Source organism: Mastigoproctus giganteus, chromosome 4 (assembly GCF_048544385.1).
Source record: "Mastigoproctus giganteus isolate SK-2022 chromosome 4, ASM4854438v1, whole genome shotgun sequence".
Classification (NCBI taxonomy): Eukaryota; Metazoa; Arthropoda; class Arachnida; order Uropygi; family Thelyphonidae; genus Mastigoproctus; species Mastigoproctus giganteus.
This window is the reverse complement of record NC_143578.1, coordinates 133,842,061-133,865,313: the sequence shown is the minus strand read 5'-3', so window position 1 is coordinate 133,865,313 and position 23,253 is coordinate 133,842,061. Positions and strand designations below refer to the sequence as shown.

Genomic DNA, 23,253 nt, shown 5'->3' with positions numbered 1-23,253 from the left:
ATTATGAAAAGGCATTTGACTCTATACAGCATAAGGCAATGTTTCAGGCACTGGAAAGACAAGGCATAGATACTCCATATATTATGATTTTGAAGAAAATATATGAGAGTGCTACATCCTTTATTAGACTAGACAAAGACAGTAGCAAATTTAAAATCGAGAAAGGAGTTCGACAAGGAGACACAATATCTCCGAAGTTGTTTACTGCTGCCCTTGAGGAAGCTTTCAGAAGATTAGACTGGTCGCAGAAAGGAGTCAATGTGAACGGAGAGTACCTAAACCATTTACGATTTGCAGATGACATTGTGGTCATAAGCCACGATCCCCAAGAATTAGAGGAAAATCTTAATCAGTTATGCACAGTTAGTAAGGATTTTGGACTAAAGATGAATATGGCTAAAACAAAAGTAATGATGAACAAGTATGCCACGGAAAGGGAAATAATGATTGAAGGAGCAGTAATTGAAAAGGTGGAGTCATATACTTATCTGGGACAAGTTATTAGCTGGAATAATGATAAATGGCTGGAAGTCAAGAGAAGAATAAATTTTGGATGGATAGCATTCAGGAAATATAGTCACATACTGAAGAGCAATATCCCAGTTTGTCTGAAACATAAAATAATGAATCAATGTATACTCTCCACCATGACTTATGGAAGTGAAACTTGTGCACTCACCAAAAGAATGGAAGAGAAGCTAAGAACTACACAGCGAAGAATGGAACGAATTATATTGGGAATCAGACTGTTAGATAAGAAGAGAAACACATGGATTAGGCAGCAAACTCAAGTAAAGGACATTCTTATCAAAACTAAAGAACTAAAATGGTCTTGGGCAGGACACATAGCTCGAAGACATGATGACAGATCGACTAAGAAAATAACAGAATGGTACCCAAGAGGAGCTAGAAGAAAACCTGGAAGACAAAGGCGGAGATGGATAGATGAAATTCATGAGTTTTTGAGTAGTAAATGGATGGCCAGTGCTCAAAACAGAAAGAACTGGAAAGTTGCTGGAGAGGCCTTCATCCTGCAGTGGATTGAAAATGGCTGATGATGATGATGATGATTGTAGCTTAACCAGAAGCTTAGAAGAATAGTAGGGTTTAAATTGTAATAAATACGTAGTTTTATGGATTTAATCACCTTTTGGGCATATATCTGTTTTATTTTTTGATTAGTTAACAGATTAATTTGTGTTTTACAAATAGATTAAATAAGCTTCGTAAAGTTCATTAGCGTATTTTTTTAAAAATTTAGCTAGCGACTTTGTAAGTTACAACTCGCTACTCTTGCCGCTATCCTATCGGCATTTTGGTGGAATATCATAGCGTAATCAGTATAGAAGAATAGTATGGTTTTTTGTAATTCTTGATTAGACCGGGGTTCGAGCCCATCACCACCAAATACGGAGGATGCGGAATGGTCAGGGAATGACCACCGCATATCCCGGAGCAATATGGCCTTAGTTGCTAATGCTCCTAAAAAAAAACCAAACAACGACAAACAACAATAACTCCTCATGTGTGAATGTCGATGCAAAATATTCATTTAGTTTGTTAGCTACCTGAGCAGGATCATCAACAGTTGACCCATCGATATCAAGTGGACCAATCTGATTCATCCCCTTCCTTCTAGAGTTTACATAAGTAAAGAACTCTTTGCTGTTTTTCTTTGCATCCCTTGCCAAAGATTTCTCGTAATCTGCCTTCGCCTGCCTAACCTCCTTTGTAACTTGGTTACAGATCAACTTGTATCTATCATAGGCCTCTGTGTCACGTGTTAATTTGTATGTATCCCATGCATTTTTCTTCTCTGCCATATGTCTCATTAGTTCATCTGACATCCACTTAGGCCTACACCTTGAACAATATTTCTTAGTTGGTATGTAAAGCCTAGTAGCTTCCAAGATAAGTTCTTTGAATGCTTCCCATTTTGAATTTGCTGTTGGTAACATCATCAGTTGGTCCCACTGTATAGAATTTAAATACTCTCAGTCCATCTTAGTCGCCTTTACTAAAGCAATAACCCTTCCCTTTACCCCTAATGGTAGTTACCTCTTTGAGTAGATCCCACTTCAGCACACTGTGATCACTGCCACCTAGTGGTTCATTTATCTGCAGATTCTTAATGCATGAAGAATCACTACTGATAATCAAATCAAGAGTATTGCACCCTCTAGTTGCCTCCCGAACATGCTGATGTAGAAAACAATCATCCAATAAATCCACAAAAGCCTTGCTAGTGTGTGAGTGACCAGCCCCCAAATTCCAGTCAATATCTGGGAAATTAAAATCCCCCATTATAAGACTCTCTGATTTACTGGCCCACTCTATTTCCCTGTACAGTTTCTTATTATACTCATCAGAGTCATTAGGTCTATAGCACACTCCTACTCTCAATTTTGATCTCCCAATGCTTATGTCACACCAAACTGACTCGACACTGCACTGTCCGGCGATGTCGACTGGCTTCACTTCCTTGGATTTTATGTGTTTCTTAACTAATAGCATAACCCCTCCTCCCTTCCTATCCTGTCTATCCTTTCTGTAGACATTGTACTTCCCAAATTCCAGTTCTGCATTCCTTATATCTGTGTGACACCACGTCTCTGAAATCCCAACAATATCTGCCTTTGATGTTTTGAGCAATACCTCAAATTCATCAAATTTATTTACTAAACTACTAGCATTGGTGTACACGCAAGTATACATGCACCTGTTCTTTTTCTTAGCTACCCAAACCAACCCATGTGTTTACTTGTACCCCAATGAGTTCCAGCAGTCTCTGCAATATCCTGCATCTTATTTTCCAAGCTGCTGCTCATTCCAATAGAAGCAGTGCAAGAATCACTTTCACCTCTGCCAGTGGCTACTGTTAATCTATTAGTCCTTATATCCCCCCCAATCTAGCAGTTTTCCGACCCACCTAACACTGCCTCGATAGCATCAGCACCCTTTCTATTTAAGCGTATCCCATCCCTGTAGAAGCAGTCTCTCCTGTTAAGAAGTACAGACCAGGCTGAAAAAAATTCTACCCCTTGAGCCTTGCACAATCTTTCCAGGGCCGAATTGAACGACACGTCTCTCATCATATACTCCCTCCTATCATGTCTGGGCAGAGTTGCAGACACTTTCAAATTCAACCCTAATTCACGGCTTTTTTTCAACAGTGACCTGTACTTGTTAAGTAATTCCGCCGGTCTCCTACTCTTAATATCATTAGTGCCAACGTGTACAACTATATCACCTTTTGTGCCCTTAAAAGATTATATCCGCTCTACAACGTCATCAACCTTTGCCCCTGGCAGACATACCCTGGTCCTGTTCCACCTATCCTTTTTACAAAGCATGTTTCCCGTTTCCCTGACAATAGAGTCACCAACAACTACTAGTTCCTTTGGGACCAGTGCATTCTTCCTTGGGGGTTGCCGCTGTGTTGCGTGATGCCCAAGTGCAAGCTCTGGCCTTGGTGTGGGTAGCTGAGAGCTTGATGGGCCCCTCACTTTTAATCCTTCGAGGGCATCCACCCTGTCCTTCAAGCTCTCCTATATGCCCATGACAATGCTGAGTTGTCACCTGATTTCCTTACGCTCCTTGCATTGCACACATACAAAGACATCCCCCATGGCAGTATCATGTCCCATACCTGACTGCTCCACAAACATCAAGCAAATAGTGCATTTTAAAAGGCTGTGATTCAGAGGGCAACTGCCCCCCTCAGTTCTCTCCTGAGCCACAGCACTCCCATTAGCTTGAGCCTTTTGCTTTGCTGCTCTGGTCTGAGTCATGATTTCGATTTAATTTCAATAAAATTTCAATTTCAGTACAAAATTAAAACCCTAAACTTGTATCCCAACAGTTATAACGCTATATTTATGTTTCAGTATCGAGTGTTATTTACGAAATCCCTTTATATAACTTCCGTATCAAGTTAAGTATTAATTATTTATGTTATGTAATCTAAGTCATTATGTGTATATAGTTAAAAGTACAATTTAATTGACAATGAAGTTCAACAAGATTAATAGATTTACTGATTAATTGACAATATTATATTATGTACTATACTATACTAAGCTTATGCTATCTAGTTCGAGATATTTTGTATCGCGTAACAATGGCAGCAATTACGAACGGTAAATCTACGGACACTTAAGTATCGATTAACTTCCAAATCTCGCTGTCTCAATTCAGAATAAACTAAGGATCCTGACTAGCTACTTACAGAAAATAATTTGATATAACAATTGGTTAATAAATCGGCTAAATATGGTTTAAAAAAAAAAAAAACATCTCGTTCAACGGAGCTGCAACTTGTAACATGTGGGTTTGATACCCTTACCGATACTATGTAATACCTACAAAATCTCTATCTAAGTTAAACTTTAAACTAAGTATCGTAACTAGGAATATAAAGCTACTCTAGAAAATAAGTTAATATGCCAATTTAAGCTAATAAAACAAAAAATAAATCAGAAAAAACTTCTTTGTTCCAGGAGCGGCAATAAGCTACGTCCACACAGGCTACCCTCGTTCTCAAAACAAGAGTAGCCTGTTTAACTGTAAGAAAAAGTTTAACTGTAAGAACAATTATAAAAAATAAAAAGAATTAATTTTAGCATCGAGAAAGACAGCTGTTCCACTGCAAGCAACTAGGGCTAGGCCGGCTATTAGAATTTAAATGGATAGACTTTAACTAATTTTATTGAAGATAATATCCAATGCAAAATTCAGTTAAGTTAAATATTATTTTTAAAAAAAGAGAGAGAGAGATTAGCCTATATAATGACCTGAAGAAAACTCGCCTAAAAAAAAAAAAAAAATATGGAATCATTTAAAGCTAGTAAGGGCTGGTTGAATTGATTTAAAATCTAGGGAGAAGCCGCAAGTTCAGATCAAGGAGCCGAAACTTTCAAAAAAGAACTTGTTAAAATTATTGAAGACTGGTATTATGTGTTATACTTCTCAACAAGTTTTTAACATAGATGAAGCAGAACTTTTTTTGTAAACAAATGCCTAAAATAAGTTTCATATTGAAAGAAGAAAAAAACATGCCAGGTTTCAAAGCGGCGAAGGATCGGTTGACTTTATTGTTGGGTGGTAACGCTGTGGGGGATTTAAAATTAAAACCCCTTTTAGTTTACCAGGAAGAGCGCCAAAGTACAACCCAAAATCGACACGTTTTTCATGATTAAATTCATCAATTAAATTAAATCAATTTAGATCAATTAAATTCATGATTTTAATTGGAATTTTAAGTTTAATTTTGGTACATAAGTAGTTACCACATAATTATATACGTATGAAATTCAGAATATTTTATATGTACGAATATTTGAATATTAAATATTTTGACCGACATTTGTGCATTTTTTCACTACCATTTATTATTTATTAGGAAATATCCTATGGCACCGACTGCAACTCACAAGTACATTTTTTACCTTATGCGAATGCACGCTCACTTAGCACGGATTCACTTAGTGCTCTGTTTTTCCGGAACGAATTATCAGCGTTAAGCGGGGGTCACCTGTACTTTATATTAGTCTTCTGCTATTTATAAGTACACCATCACTGTTCTTCAGATTCAGTATCATTTGTCTTTTTATATTACTGCTCATGATTGCTGATTAAGTCCTTTGTTATCCCCTTAATGCTTGTTCTACTTTTCTTGTATTAAATCTTCTTTTGTTATAGTTTTGCATAGCTCAGTATACTCAAGTTTGCCGTTTTCAGTGTTTATCTTGCTCTTCATTTGTTGTCGGTTCATCATGATAAGTGTTTCTTGACTAATTTTTTCTTCTTTGGATTTCTTTCTACCTATAGGTTTCTTGGGCTCTTTCAGAAAGTTGTATTCCTCTTCAATATCTTGGTCCTGAAAGGTCTGCAGAAGCTCAAACTTGTTCCTAAGTTCCAGTATATACTGCTTTTCTCTTCTTCTGTTATCTCAAAGACTTTTGTATTATTTACTCAAGTCAGTTTTTTCCTATTTTTCTTACATATATCAAGTGTGCATCCTACCATTCTTGGTACTTTTACCTTGTTCAGGACGGTAACATTGTTCACAATATATGATCTGTTCATGAGGATGAAGTCAATGTCATTAGTTGTTAATCCATTTGGCTCTTCCATGCCCTTTCTGTTTGCCCTTTTCTTGGAAAAAAATGTTCTTTACTGACATTCCTCGAGATTCTGAAAATTCCACAAGTCTTTCACCTCTTTCATTTCTTTCACCAATTCCAAAATTTCCTATTGTTTCCTTTTCTGTGCTGTTTTGTCTGTTTCCAACCTTAGCATTGAAGTCCCCCATAATGATTGTGTAGTGAGTTTTCTATTCATCTAGAAGTCTCTTAATTTCAGTGTGCATTTCTTCAATCTCTTCTTCATCATGGCTCAGTGTTGGTGCATATATCATTATAACCTTTAGTTTGTACCTCTTAGAAATCCTGTGTTAGTAGTCTTGTACCCTTTCATGATGTACTTTTGATGGGGATAGGTCCTGTTTAATTTCCCATTAACTTAATATTACTTTACATTCATTATAACAACCTTGAAAGACCATAATAATCTGATAATTTCTACTGCTCTACCTTGTTTTTTTAATTTTTTTGATTACAATATTCTCATTTCAAAATGAAAGAAAAAAAAACAAAAATATGAAAAAAAATATATATCCTGTTTTTATCTTTTAAAAACTAAGCCTGAATTGTTTGCGTATCTTATAAATATTGAAGATTTCAAATCTTCTGGTGGGTAGTTCCAAAAATTTGAGAAAAATTCATGCAGTAAAAAAGTATGCAGTAAAAGTGCAGCCATCACCACCATTGAAGCAATGGAGGAATAGAAGGAGAATTGTTTAAAAAATTTTAACGTATGACATACAACTAGAATGACACCTTCGGTGCTTTCAAAACTGGACCTTTTATTTATTATTTATTTTTTTTTTTAATTTTGGATAAAATGCATTTAAAGGTGAGAAATATGGTGGAGGAGAAAAGAGGTAAAACAACAGATTACCTCCCCTGGTGGCAAACATGTCTGGCACAGAGAAACTTCCTCTCTAATCAGTGAGAAATCCCCAGAGTCCCAGTGCTTTAAAGGTTTAAAGACTGCCAACTATATATTGAGCAAACCAAAAGGCTCTTGGATGTTGTCAAAAATCTATGAAGAATAGATCAGGGACTTAGATCACAAGATGAGCAGGAGAATAAACAAATTTTGCTGTTTGTAGATAATTGCACACCTCACTGCCAAGTGAATGGCCTATGTACCTTCAGCAGCAGTGCGTAACACACGCTTCTTGATTAGACCAGGGTTCGAGCTCGTGACCGCCAAATACGGAGGATGCAGAAAGGTTGGGGAATGACCACCGCATATTCCGGGAGCAATATGGCCAAAGTTGCTAATGCTCCTAAAAACCAAAATAAAAACTTTGTATCTGCCAACCAGATTATGCCACTTGATCATGGTGTAATCCACTGCTTTGAAAAAAACTAATAAACTGAGAAACTATTAAGGAATGCTATTAAACAAAATTGTACTGTCTAAAAAGCAAAACAATGTGAAATCGACTCACTGCAAGCAATGTATTTAAGTTTCAGCATGGAATGAGATTGGCAAAAAAGTTATCACCAACTACTTCGAGCATGCTGGGATTTGTTGCCTTGAATGATGCAATGAATGAAGCTTTGGATATTTCTGTCTCTATTAATTGCAAAGAACAGTCCAATAAAAAATAGTGAATAAATTTTTGAGGATGCGCATCATTGCCTAAACTTAGGGAGAATTGTGTTCTGAAGACTACGCTGAAGTCGGTGCAGACTTTAGATATTTAAGGATATGCATGATAGAAGAGGAACTCATTGTGGATTTAATGGAACCTGAAAATTGTCGTAAATGAAGAGAACCTTCTGTGGTCCTTAACTGTGAAAGTGAATGAACCATTATTGTGCACCTTCACAATCCTCTTTTAAAACATTTCCTGTCACTGAAACAATGCATTTTGATGGATTGAAATCTGAAACTAATTCTCCTGTCTATGGTTAGGCCTGAATTATGAACACCTATTTAAACCACATTGAGCTACCATTTGCACAAATAACAGCAGCTGTTTGCCTAGGCATTAACTCCACTAGATGTATTAAGACATCTGTAGGGATTTGCAGCCATGCTGCCTGCAAGACCTTCCACAGTGATGGGAATAGATAGCAGTTGCATGGCCATATGCCTCATTTCCCATTCCAAAACATCCCACTGCTTGTTCAATTGGATTGAGGTCAAGTGAATTTGGAGACCAGTCAAGATGGATGATATTTTCACTGTGTTCCTTAAACAACTTGTATCACAAAGTCAGAGATAGGGAGGGCAGATTGTATGCTTTAATCTGGAGGTTTAAACATATTTGGGTATCCCCCCCCCTCTACTGTCTACTTTTCTCTTAAACCTTTGAGATATTCAAAAATAGGTACCTACAATATGAATTTACAAGTGTATTACATTACAGTACCTAAAAGATTGATGATCATCTTGATTCATTTACAATATGTAAATGTATCAAAATGATTCATTAAAAAAAATAAAAAAGAAACCTTTTTTTTCCGCGTTCTTTTCTTTTCTTTGTGTATTTACTCATTTTTAAGCATTCTTAAAATACATAAATTCGTGTGCCAAAATTAAGTTACGTGTTTTCCACTTTAAAACCGCATATGTAGGCTATTTCAGAAGTATTTGCAAAAAAACCTTCAATGTGTCCTAAGGTCCAAAATAAGTTTTATATAAACATTTCCAATTCTGAACATTATGGGACTGTGGTATTTTTATTATTTTTCATCATCATTATCATGAACCTGATCTGGTTTAGGTCTTTTAAGACCTGAACCAGATCAGGTTCCATTTTAGCTCTTGGAGGTGGTCTTGATCTCGCCATCATTCTCTCGGTCAGCTCACATCCCTCTTTTGCCTGAAGGTTTGTAGTTAAATGCTAATTTTGGGATCTGATTTGGGTTCATTCTTTCTATGTGACTGATCCATTTTTTCTAATTCCATTTTATGTCATCTACTATATTATCTACTTTTAATTTCTCATGAATACCTGAATTTCTTTGTTAGCCTAACCTTGTAAAGCCTAATAATGCTCTTAAAAATCTCATTTGTGCTGCTTCTAGTTTTTGTGCATCTTTCTCATTTATATTACCCACTGTAATAAAAGAGGGCTGGTTTTGAAGTAATGTTGTGCAGTGGTAATTTTGTTTCAGTTGTAATTTGTTTTCCAAAGTGGTATTTAATTGTTCTATTCATTTTATTACAGTAAACCCCCTCTATTCTCGGTATCTGTATTCGCAGTCGCTGATTTAATATAAAATGAAACCTAAAAAATGTGAATTTTAAAGCACCGTGAACATTTTCCGCCATAAAAAACATGGGCGTGGCTAAAATTATCTTTCCCGGTCAAAACAGTAATTAGTGGGTGGAGGGAGATGGGTGGCAAAACGCGAGCGTGGATGTTTCTCGCTAATCCTTGTTCAGTATGTGTTATACGCTTGTCGTGGAAGGTTTCACCATTTGCTTTTAATTTATATGCTTATAAATTGAATAAATTTATCAATTTATAAATTGATATGCTTACAAAAGTGATAAATCTACCGTTTTGCGGTGTAAAACAGACTTTTTCGAGCGTGTTAACGGAAGAAAGTGACTTTATTGTGGACAAATTCTTTCTAACCCGTACAAAACTATGGCTACGAATAACAAGGGAAATGTAAAAAGATCAAAGAAGGTGATGACATTAGAGAATAAAATTTATAATGGTGAAAGTGTCTTCTCGGTGGCAAAACATTATAAAATCAATGAGTCAACGGTACGATCAATCAAGAAATCGGAAGGAAAAAATCCGCCATAGTGTCCGTGAAAACACGCTAATTGTTTCAAAAATTTGCTCTGTAACTCGTGATGTTAAATTAGAAAAAATGGAAAAAACTTTAAATCTGTGGATAGAAGACAGAACTCAAAATAAAATTCCGTTAAGTTCACTCATCATTCGTGAAAAAGCAAAACTCCTTTATCAACACTTTAGCGAAACTGGTGATAGCACTGGCGGGATAAGTATTTTTTGCTAGCAAAGGCGCTGAAAAATCTTTCAAAAAAGCATTTGAAAGATTTGTTTGAAATTTCTAATAAATATTACATTTAATATTAAATTGTTTCTTATTTTCATTTCAATGCCATATGTTTGCATTTCACTATGTACTGTCTATGTACATAGTCAGAAGGTACATATAATACATACATAGACAAAATTTTAGACTAGTTTTTCTTATATATTTCATACTTTGGAACGGAACCCCTTTATTACTATGGGAGCCATAACTCAGTATTCGCAGCATTTCTCAGGAACGTAACTCCCGCAAATAGCGGGTGTTTACTGTATATGTTTGTAGTTTAGTGTGGATGTCTTTTCCTTCATTTGATATTAAATTTCTCAAATAGGTGAAATTGTTCTATTATTTTGTCATCAATAGCAATTTTCTACATAATTCCATTGATTTTGTTTTTGAGGTGGAGATCTTCATCTTCCGATTTTGCAATAATAACTTGATCATCAGAATATAATATAGTTTGGATTTTATTCCTGCCATTCAACTGTATTCTATTGTTAACTGTTTGTTTCCATTCTTTAATAATTTTATTGATGTAAATATTAAATAAATTTACTGACAGTCCACATCCTTGTTTGACTCCTTTATTACTGTTAATTGGATCTGATAGTTGGCCATTAGAATATTTTATGCAAACTTCTGAGTTTTTATATAGGCTTTGTATCACTTTCCGGATTTGGGTTGGGATATTTTCTTCATGTGAAATCTGCCAAAGTTTTTCCCAGTTTACATTGTCATATGCTTTTCATAATCAATAAATAGCAGAAATGTTGCATATGCTGGCGACTTAATTTTTCTGTTTGAAGGCGACTTGAGGCTCCAATTAGAAGAGCAATCGCACTTCATTTTGTCAGAGCTGAGTACTTGCTGTAAGTTGCACAGGCTTGTGGTTTCAACAGAAAAGAGCAAAACTGTGTTGTTAAAAGGGTACCTGTGTATTACGAGAAATTCAAAATGTCAAATTAGCATTAGCATTAGCATTAGTAGAGGCATTTGATGCAAGAAAGCAAGCTTATGCAGCATCAGCCAAAAAAAAAAAAAAAAAAAAACACTTCCACTTCACCCCTCTGTTCGTTCAAAATACCTGTCCAGCTGAGCCTTAAACTTATTTAGGCTATCAACCTCCACCACAAGGGATGAAGTCTGTTCCACCAACCAACCACCCGCTGGCTAAAGGCAAATTTCCGCACGTCTATCCTACATCTGCATCTATCCTTTCCTCAATTTGAATTTATGTATAGAATTTAAATACTGTCTCAGTCCATCGTAGTCGCCTTTACGGAAGCAATAACCCTTCCCTTTACCCCTAATGGTAGTTACCTCTTTGAGTAAATCCCACTTCAGCACACTGTGATCACTGCCACCTAGTGGTTCATTTATCTGCAGATTCTTAATGCATGAAGAATCACTGCTGATAATCAAATCAAGAGTATTACTCCCTCTAGTTGCCACCCGAACATGCTGATGTAGAAAACAATCATCATCCAATAAATCCACAAAAGCCCTGCTAGTGTGTGAGTAACCAGCCCCCAAATTCCAGTCAATATCTGGGAAATTAAAATCTCCCATTATAAGACACTCTGATTTACTGGCCCACTCTATTTCCCTGTACAGTTCCTTATTATACTCATCAGAGTCATTAGGCCTATAGCACACTCCTACTCTCAATTTTGATCTCCCAATGTTTATGTCACACCAAACTGACTCTACACTGCACTGTCCAGCAATGTCGACTGGCTTCACTTCCTTGGTTTTTATGTGTTTCTTAACTAATAGCATAACCCCTCCCCCCTTCCTATCCTGTCTATCCTTTCTGTAGATGTTGTACTCCCCAAATTGCAGTTCTGCATCCCTTATATCTGTGTGACACCACGTCTCTGATATCCCAACAATATCTGCCTTCGATGTTTTGAGCAATACCTCAAATTCATCAAATTTATTTACTAAACTCCTAGCATTGGTGTACACGCAAGTATACCTGCACCTGTTTTTATTCTTAGCTACCCTAACACAACCCATGTGTTTACTTGTACCGCAATGGCTCCCAGCAGTCTCTGAAATACCATGCATCTTGTTTTTCAGGCTTCTGCTCATTCTAATAGAAGCAGTGCAAGAATCTCTTTCACCTCTGCCAGTGGCTACTGTCAATCTATTGGTCTTTGTCTCCCCCCAAGCTAGCAGTTTTCCGACCCACCTAACACTGCCTCGATAGCATCAGCAAATATTCTTGCACCCTTTCTATTTAAGTGTATCCCATCCCTGTAGAAGCAATCTCTCCTGTTAACAAATAGATGGAGTCAGTCTGCAGTGTGTAAAGACAATCAAATACCTAGAAGTTAAGATTGATAGGCAGTTACGGTTTGCCTCACAAATCAGTTACATTGCTGAGAAGATTCGTAAATTGGTTGGTATGATTTGGTGTGTAACTAGGAAGGAGTTGGGGGAGCAAATGCAAAGCATTGAATCTATTTTATGACTGTATCTTCTTGCCAATTGCAAGCTCTAGTGTGAACTTCTAGCTAGATTGTGCATTGCAAAAGACAAACGTTAGGAAAATACACTGGACCCCCACTTTATGATTTAAATGACCCACTTTATGATTGTTCACTGTACAACCAAATCACTTTACAATAGACTCTCCATAATAAAATAACATTCACTATACGATGTGTAGTAAACACCAGTCATTTAGATCACATTTGCGAACTGAATTTTATTTCTATTAAATGGCAATTCTAATAAGTGAAAATAGGAGAAATTTATGCACAGGCAATAAAAGTATAAAGATATAAAGTGCAAATTTATGCTTTATTACCTTACTGATTAACAAAATTAAATGATACATGAAATTGGAAGAATATTTTCCACAGGTTAGCAAAATAAAAATAAATTTATGCTTACATACCAAATTGATATTTCTGTTCACTGACATTTTTGGTGGGGGGGATTGTTAAATTTAAAACAGTAAAAAAAGATAAGCAATCAATAACAAAGAACACAGCACGCACAAATTGCAACTAACATGATACGCACAAGTTACGAAGCTTAAAAAATAGGAATGAAGAGAAGATTCTGAAAATTTATTTATGTTTTTTATATGATTGAAGATTTCGTGGAAGAGGAAAGATATTTCACCATAATAACATAAAAACCCACAGAATTCCAGCTATTGGCATTATCGCAAATGCAATAAGATTGAGTTTACTTCCCATTTATAATAGATTGCACTAACAGAAAAGCCCAATAAACCAGAAACTGCAAATTGCTTTTATTGTTTTATGGCATTGACCTCCTGAAATGTGCTTTAGAAAAATATCACAAGCATTCAGAATTGATTCTTATAACCGAATGTATGATAACAATGAAAGTGTAGTGCATTTTAATGATTTGAATTGGTTTTTTGAAATTTGATTCTTATAAAGTGGCTGATTCTACTAACTAGTGATCCTGTTAACCAGCGCCTACTTACTTCACTTTATTTTCAAGATGGCTTATGATTGTCTCCGATCGGACCACATGACCTTTCCTCTCAGCCAATAGCAGTATTTATAAACGTGTTGGCCATGTTTTGTTTTTGCATCCTTTAGTTGAAGTGATTTTTTGTGTTATTTGACATAAATTTACTGTATTGAATACGTGTACATACAACCTGATAATATGGCCCCTAAAGAGTGCAGTAAGAAGAAAAATTTCAACTTCTGAGGTCTTGAAATGAATTGCCAAAAAACAATGTGTTTTTGGGTTCGCATTATGATATTTTCATGATATGATGGTCTCTCTGGAACGGATTAATATCGTAAAGGGGGGGGTCCACTGTATTTTCAATTCAACAGGTAATGTTGTTACAACTCAGTATGGCCTGTAAGACTGTGAAATGAGGCCTTGCGGGTGATAACAGGATGACTGCCACTGGATCTTGTCTTAATATTTAAGTGCTTCGATTTGAGGCACAGATGGCCATATGAGCGGATATCAATTGAGGTTTGTTGTGATGGTGGTTATGATTTGGAGAGGAAACGATTGTGGATGCTTCTGATTTGATGGCAAGACAGATGGAACAATCGTACCAAAGGTTTAATAACCAAAAAGAAGTTTCTCTCAAGAATTAAACCAACTTGCCATACCCTTCCCACAGTTTAGGAAGGTTATGGCAAGTTGGTTTCAACCAAACCTCTATATAACATTCCTGACTATAAGACATGGGTCCTTCTTTCGAAAATTAAATGAATTAGGTATTTCAGCACGTTCTTGGTGTACTTGTGGAGAAAAAGAAGACTGGGAACATCATCTTCTATATAGGTGCCATGAGTACCAGAATCTGAGATCAGTTGATTGATGGAGCACCCAGTGTGCAAACGCTCCAATACCCTACAGTGGAGCAGGCACATGAAGTGCAGAAGTTCAATATGTTATAATGGAGCAATTTGTATTTATCTGTACAGTATGTTGTAAATAGTGGCGAGGATGCCAGGAAAGCTGGCTGGGACCACTTAGTTCGATAATTTTTTTAAAAAAATACATATCACATAGACTATCCATAGACTGTATATTGTAGCTGGAACACTCGATATTGTTTTTTGCCATGAGCTGATTGGAGGAATGAATGAGCAGTATAGTATATGTGCAGAAATTAAGTGTTTTTGGTTTCACATATAAAATGGTCGCTTTTTGATACCAGTTTACTAAGTAGTAACTTTTTATCTAAATCATGAATTATATTTATTATATTAAGTCCAGAAAAAAAAACATGAATTTTGTTTTATCTTTCAGTTATTATTAAAATCCAGGAGGAATTAAGTAAAGTGCATTACAAAAATACTGACTGCATACTACAATCTGAAGTATGTGTCACTATTATTTATTTTATTAAATCACAGGAGATTTGTGAAATACAGGTTTCATATAATTTTTGTTAAAAATCCAGGAGGAAATGAATATTACAAAATAGTGAGTAAATATTATGTTTTAACATATACAATGATATGGAAACAATTACTGTTACATATTATTAGTTAATTAGCAATTAATTAGTAACAAGATAATCAATTATTTACTTTTCAACTTCTCTTCATCACAGAAAAATTAAAAATTCAATAATTTAAGAAATAAAAATCAAATGCTCTTGAAATGTAATGCACTGTGTGCATTAAAAAAATTCTGTTTGTACTTCAGAATGACCACATAGTGTCAGAGGAGTTCACACACAGAGTACAAGAACATCACTGTATTTAGTAATCATGTGAGCTTGAACCATGGTAATTCAAGCACATACTATTGTACCTTTGCACTTGACCACCTGGCTACAGCACTTGTGTATGTTATTAATTTATTTATGAATCAGTAATTAATTGGTAACAGGATAATCAGTTATTTACTCTTCAGTTCTATTATTCACAGAAAAAAATTTGTTAAGTTAAAATGTAAAAAGTGAATGTGATTGAAGTGTAACACCTCATTCACATCACTTGGAAGGTGATCTGATTGAAGTGTGCAAAGCTTTGAATGGATTGAACAAGCTCATTGCTGATGGAACTCTTCCTCTTGCTCAGACTATACACAAGGAGACATAAATTTAAAATGAAGAAGAAGGGTTGCATGATAGATGTGTGGAGGTTTCCCCTCAGCCATTGGGTGGTTGATGGTTGGAACAAACTTCCATCTGTTTTTGTGGACACTAGACAAATTATTGGAGGGGTAAACAGGTGATTGAGAAGGGGTTTTTTTTTTTTTTCTTTTATTTGGCTGATGCTTTATAAGCTTGCTTTATATACCACCACCACTACTCCTAATAATAATAATAATAATACATTATACATGTGTACTATTATATAATTTGTTTACATTTATTCCTGTGGTGAAAGGAATGTATCTGATATGTGCTTCTTAACCATTAGCATAACTCCCACTCCCATCTGTTCTTTGCATACAAGAATCACAATGCAATTCAATACCACACCACACTACGATACATAAGTGCCACTTCACTGATAGGCCTTTATCTGACTGGTATCTTTACTTATTACATAGCAATTATGCCAAAGGTTGACTGGGACCACCTACACATAAATTTATCCTTTCTATACACCATTCCATGTCAGCCTAGTCAACATGATACTTTGTTTACCACTTGTTATTGAAGTCTTTCATTTGCCTTCATTTCATGTGCCTTCATCTCAGGCCCATTGCGCCATATGCTTTGTCTAGTGGTTCCTTGCACCTCAGATTATATTTTTGACTTTATTTCTAATGTGTCATGTAATTTGTTATTAGCATTGGTAGAGGCATATGATACAAGAAAGCAAGCTTATGCAGCATCAGCCAAAAAAAAAAAAAAAAACTTCCACTTCACCCCTCCGTTCGTTCAAAATACCTGTCCAGCTGAGCCTCAAATTTATTTAGGCTATCAACTTCCACAACAAGGGATGGAAGTCTGTTCCACCAACCAACTACCCGCTGGCTAAAGGCAAATTTCCGCACATCTATCCTACATCTGTCTTTCCTCAATTTGAATTTATGCCCTCTCAGGTGATTATTCTGAGCAAGAGGAAGAATCCCAACAGCATTGAGCATGCTCAAACCATTCAAGGCTTTGTACACCTCTATCAGATCACCTCGCCAGTGCCTAGTCTCCAGACACTGTAATTTTCAAAACTCAAGCCTTTCTTCGTAAGAAGAAAGGCTTAAGTTTTGCAAATTACAGTGTCTGGACATGTTATATATTGATATATTATCAACATATAACCTATTATATGGTATATTATCTGAACATGTTATATGTTGATAGAGAATGATTACTTGAATTCTCTCAGCTTGTAATTTATGATCATTTGTATGTAATATATGTATAGTATGTATATACTATATATAGCAGAATTGCCGGTTTCTGGCTAGGGGCCGCTTTTTAATAAAAAAAATATAAAAATGGGGGGAATTAAATGTTCGGAGAAAGAGATCTTGGTTTGATTCCAGTCAACAACTGCAGGAATTTCTAAAATCCTCTTCATTCAAGGCTTTAGTCTGTGATTGCATGCTTGGGGTGGGGGGGGAAGCATTAATCCCAATATTTACTTTTTTTCTTTTCCCTTTCTGTACACATTGTACTTACTGTATTGAAATTCCACATCCCCATTCTGTGAGGGGTGACCCCTGTTTCTGATATTCTTACAGTGTTTGCGTTTGATGATTTAGCCAGTACTTCAAATTTATCAAATTTATTTATTATATTAATAGCATTAGTGTACAAGCATGTATATGTGCCTGTTTTTGCTCTTAGTATTCCTAACTAGCCCTTACATTTCCTTGTTTCATGAAGATACCCCTCCCCCCACCCCCACCTTTTCTTCCAGGCTGCTACATGTCCCAATAGTTGTAGTACAAGAATCAATTTCATTTCTACTGTTGGCTGTTGTTAAACTATTAGTATGTATCCTCCCCCCCCCAAAACTAGCAGTATTTTGACCCACCTACTTTTAACACTGCCTCATTAGCATCACGTATTCTTGCACCCTGTCTATTTACATATATCCCATCCCTGTAACTCCTGTTAATAAGCACAGGCTAAGGAAATTTTTACCTCCATGGGCACTACACAATCTCTCTGGGGCGAATTGACAAGGTTCTCATAATGTACCTCTCCTATCATTTCTATGCAAAATTCTAGACCCTTTCAATGTCAATCCTAACTCATGCCTTTTTTTCTCAGCATTCCCCTATACCTGTTAAGTAAATCTTCAGATCACCTGTTAAGATCAGATCGCTTAACATGTATTGATATCTTTTGAAAAACTGTTAATAAAGGTGATTTGATCTGACATGAGAATAACTAAGAAAATTAATGGTCCTGATTATCTAGACAGTTAAAGTTAAATTCACCTTTACTGAACCCAAAATAAGTTTGTATGGTAGATTCAAGTCCAGTAATTCCCTTTATGATATTAATGATAAATTGTGGAAGCAGTATCATTCCATATAAGTGCATACATCATACTTCAGACCTCCTCTATAACAAAGGTATCAAATTAATGTTTTCTCAAATTTTAATTTTTTTTTTATAACAGTTGTATGTAATGACCAAACTTGAGGCATATTCTAGAATGGAGGACACCCACCATCTAGTATTCATGTCTCTTTTAAGAATCTCCAAAATCCTACTAGAAAATTTTATAATTTGGTTGATATGTAATTTAAAGTCTTCGTGATTGAAAAATGTCATTCCCAAATCTGATATGTCTTTTCTTTTCATTGTCATTGTCAAACATAATAATACTTTTTCCAAGTATATGAGTAATATTTTGGAATATACAGGGATATTTTATTATTATTAAAATTATTAAAATTAAAATTAAAATTTCCACTGGCTGCATAAAAGCTTAGGACTTTGCTATATTATATAACAAAAGTAGCATTTATTATTGTTTCAATAATTTAGTTACACAACCTAAAAGACCACAAATAATTTCTCTTTCCCTAAATGTGTGACCACTCTTTGTTTAAAAAAAAAAAAATGGAAAAGCAGAGTAATAACATCCATTCTTCATAAATCATTTTTATTAGACTAAACATAAAAACGAAATATCCACCTGAATTCAATATTTGTTGCATTTTGTAAAATCGAATTATATTGCATAATTCCCACAACAGTAATAAATTGTAATGATTCACTACAAAGAAATGTCATCAAGATCAGCAGAAGTGGACCTGCATAAGGAATATCAGTACATGCAATTTCTCTAAGTAAGTATGTGCTTCTCACACATTACTGCCCTTAGAAATACATAAAAAAATAAATGAAATAAATCTATGCATAATCATTTTTATTTTACTTCACCTAAATTTCAGTCCTAACACTTACTCCCGTTATGCTTTATATAATCAACACTAAGTTTTACAAAGCATATGTACACGTGGAAATGTGCTATATTTTTGATTTTTTTAACCTTGTAGCTTGTTTAGTTTTACATTCTGGTATAAAACATTGTCACATTTATATTAGAATGGATTTTTTTTTTATTCTGTTAATTCTAAGAAGGGCATTCTTCTAATGCTGATTTAAAACTTGTGTAATATGACTGCTCTTGTCCAAATAATAGAATATAAAATAAATCATCAGTAACTCAAAATATAAAAAATTCTTTGATTTGTGTATTTTATTAGGAAAATGACTGGCATACATTTTTGATGCACAGAACTATACTTAATTATATAGTCTTAAACTCCAAAGGAAGTTTTTTTTGTATTACAGATTAAAAGCTAAATATTAAGATATATATTCAACTGATTTATTTCCCTATTTTAAATCGGTTTTTAAAATTACCCTTCAGATTAAAATTCCATTTCAGAAATAAAAAGATGTAAAATATGAATATATGAGTCAACTTTATTCCATAGAATTCTATTAATTTTTTTTTAAAATAAACAGGTAAGTAGAAAATCTTTGCCTGTATCCAAATCTTTTGAAGTAAAACAATAGCGTTGACTAAATTCTTAAACCAGAAATTTTATTACTGCTTATTTAATTGATATGTACTCATTAGCAATATGATTGTCTTTAATGATTAAAGTGTTATTCAGAGAAGTTTGCTGGAAGAAATTTCAAAAGCATTTGTTTTGTAAGTATTCAAGACATTAATATAATGTTGGGATGCTCCTCTTCTTGTCATACTTATGAGATAGTCAAGTACAGTATTACAGAACTAGAGAGATAGTCAAGTATTGCAAAACTACTCTTTCCTAGAATTTAATTAAAAGTTCTGTATAACTTTTAGAAATTTGTATATAGGCAAGGAATTTCTGCTCAGTAATATTGTATAATATCATCAAACCTGAAGCTCCTTTGAGCCCAAAATCCACACAGTTTGCAAAAACATTTGATTGGGTTAAAATTTTAATAGTTTGAACTTGTATTATATATTTTGCCATCATTTACAAATTTCACTGTTCTAAGCTCAGTTTCCCTAATAGTTTGAAAACGTTATGGCCAGTCTTTTACAAAGTATTCCTCCTCAGTTCCTACTTTGTAACACAAGTTGTATTGGCAAATCGACATTTTTGGATACTTCCATAGGAGGTTATGTCATTTCTATCAAGCACATATAAAGTGCTCATTTTGAATATGCACCGCTTATTTGTGTTTGTGTAAAGTGAGCATAATCATTTTTCAAAACAGATTTTGAAACCCCCGTATTTTATTCTTACCCATATTTTATTTTATTTATTTATTTTTTTAATGATAATACTGCATTTTAAGTTACATTTCTTCTTCATTCTTATAACATGAAAAAAAAAAAAAAAAAAATGGGGGATCACTTAAATTTTAAACATGGGATATTTTCATTTTGATTATACTCTAATCGGATTTTTAACATCGTATTCTAAATGTTTTAGTGTGCTCACCCTCTGGTTTGTGAATCAGTCCTTACGCCAGAGAACTTTGAAGGCTGACATGTAGCTGACTTGTTTTTATGGCCAGCAGGTAAGAAGAAGAATTGTATAATTTTGGTTTGTTTTCTGTAATAAAAATTGAGAAAGGAAATTTGAAAAGTTGATTAAAATTCATCTTATACTTGGTTGCATACTAAAGGAAAAATATGCCAAGTTCTAGCATATATTTCCAGTTCAATATGTCATATATATATATATATATATATATTTATTTATGTATGTATATGTATGTATGTATTGTATGTTTTTGTATGTGTGTGCACATGTGTGCTTTCATGTATTAAAGCAAAACTCCATCTTGGTATATATTTCTTTTTTGCGTAGCCATTACTATTGTCTTCAGAGTTAGGTGGAATATCGTGAGATTGCTTTGAGAGTCCTGATTTTCAGATTTCAAATTAAGTATTTCTGTTACTGAATAGACTGAAGATTTTTGTTATATGATTTCTTTGTATGGAATTTCATTAATTTTTTTTAACTTTGGATTTAATAGCTCATCGCCCCTCCCCCCATTTCTTTTGTGTAGTTGTTCTGGATGATTACTTGTTTCTGATAGTTGACATTCTTTATCAATAAATGAATTCAATATTTATGATATAAATTATTTTTGTATGCATGCATTTTTTGTATGTGTGGTCTTTGTTTTCAAGATTAGCATGTATAACTAAATCTATACATTTCTTATTTAAAATAAGTAGTTGCATATTGAGACTTTGTAAACAGTGGTTGCTGTAAATCTGATTAGCAAAATAAGATTCAAATTAGGCATTCTAAAAGTTATTAAATTGTTACTGGAGAAATACCTCGCAAAACAGTCAGCAGTGCTGTTCACTACATCCATTTGCTGAATTCTCTCTTGCTTTGTTTTTCTAAAAAAAAAAAAAAATATATATATATATATAATTGGCTTCATTATTTAAATGAAAAATACTTGGATCATTATTTAAAACAAGTCTAGATCATCATAGCCCAGAAGTTTCCTCTTTTGAAATTAAAAAAAAAAACAGCCTTTTCTTTAATGTTTCACACTTTGGAATTTAATATAACATGAACTGAGCATCATTAATCTTTTTTTTTTTTTTTTTTTTTTTACCCACGTTATTGACTTCATTCTGTATTTATCTGAGGAAATAAGAATTTTGTGTATTTTTCCTTTTTTTTTTTTTTTTTAACTTTTTTTTGTGATGAAACATACTACTGAATTCTATTTTTACCTTGAAATAAATTATTTCAAGGTCACAATTTATAGTAAAAAATTTATTCTTAAGATTAGAGCTCCAAAGAGCTTCAGGTTTTTCTTAATTTTGTAATTAGATGGTTAAGTATAAAGCAGAATGATTTAATTTTAATCAAAAATATGTGTTAAAGATATTGTATTAGTTAAGACTGTGCAAAACTTCTGCTTTCCTAGTTAAGTTATATAGGTAATCTAAAGCATAATTTCAAATGTAGGACTGACATCCCATCTAAGAAATTGCTTTGCCGCATACTACTCTCCTTGTTATATTGTTTCGATTTGTGTAGCCATCAACTGAAACTTCTTAATAAATAACTGAAAAGTAGGATATTATATAAGATGAAAAGCCAAAATATTAATCATACTGTATCTAGTGAATCAGTTCATTCAGTTCAATGTTAATAAAAGTGTAAATTAATTAGTCTTGAGTATTATGGAATCACTAAAAATTGAGGATTCACTGCTACATATCCTGAGAAAAGAATTATTTATATATTATTACCTGCTATCTCTCACTGGATAGAAAATATATTTCATTGATATTGATTTTATGAATGTGAATGTATACAACTTATATTGCTAAAAATGATCTAGTAATCAATAGATAGAATCTCTCTCTCTCTCTATCTCTCTCTCTCCCCCCACCCCCAAGGAAAAAAAGTATAAGAAAGGAAATATTTTTTGTTTTATTGGAAAAGTACAAATATTTATTTGGTTAATGTGATGTCCTGTGTTTATAGTTCAGTTTCCGGCCTAAAGATTTATTATTGAATTATAAATGAAGGTATAATATAAATCAAATAACTGTACTTTTCTATTAAGACAAAAAGAAAGATTGAGGTTTTTTTTTTTTGGTGGACGACAGACAGACAGGTTCAGCCTTGGTGATGCCCATTCACTTTTAACAATATAAGCTGTTTATTGCTTAAACCAGTGCTTAAAACTGGGGTGCCGCAACAACATTCCAGGGGGGCCATATAATTTGGATTTAAGTTACTTAAACTTATTATTATTTTTTAATTTATATGTTTATTTCATTATAAAAAAAGTGTACAGTATCTTTTTAATTTTGTGGTGATCTATAATTGATATTTACTTAGTACCTCTGTATAAAGAATAAAATTATATACTGTATATATATCATTTGTATTATGAAATGTAATTTTTATAATTATATTATTGTAATAAATATAACATATATTTTTTTAATATTATATATATATATATCTCCAAGCATGAAAAAGCAAATATTAAATGTTATAATAAATATAAATATTATAATAAATATCGGGCTAACAGTCATCTTGCCAGCTTACTGCTAAATTTGGGATTAATTAACAAATTTTATTACTACCATTTGGCTCTAACTTACTACAAAATTTTATTCTCGTCGCTACCTTTGGCTCTAACTTACTACTA

General features: G+C 33.9%; 1 protein-coding gene across 4 annotated transcripts in view; it reads left to right on the top strand.

The window, feature by feature from the left end:
• The window catches only part of LOC150087077 (single-stranded DNA-binding protein 3-like), a 538,273-nt gene that overhangs the window by 491,713 nt on the left and 23,307 nt on the right, over nucleotides 1–23,253 (top strand). For 3 of the 4 annotated variants that reach the window (XM_090371800.1, XM_090371798.1, XM_090371797.1), the window contains one exon: nucleotides 20,541–20,628. The exons of the other annotated variant lie outside the window; for it this stretch is intronic. In XM_090371800.1, the coding sequence (XP_090227926.1) occupies nucleotides 20,541–20,597 (57 nt within the window). In that variant the 3' untranslated portion in view covers nucleotides 20,598–20,628. The remainder of the gene's footprint in view (nucleotides 1–20,540; nucleotides 20,629–23,253) is intronic. 4 annotated transcript variants of the gene reach the window in all.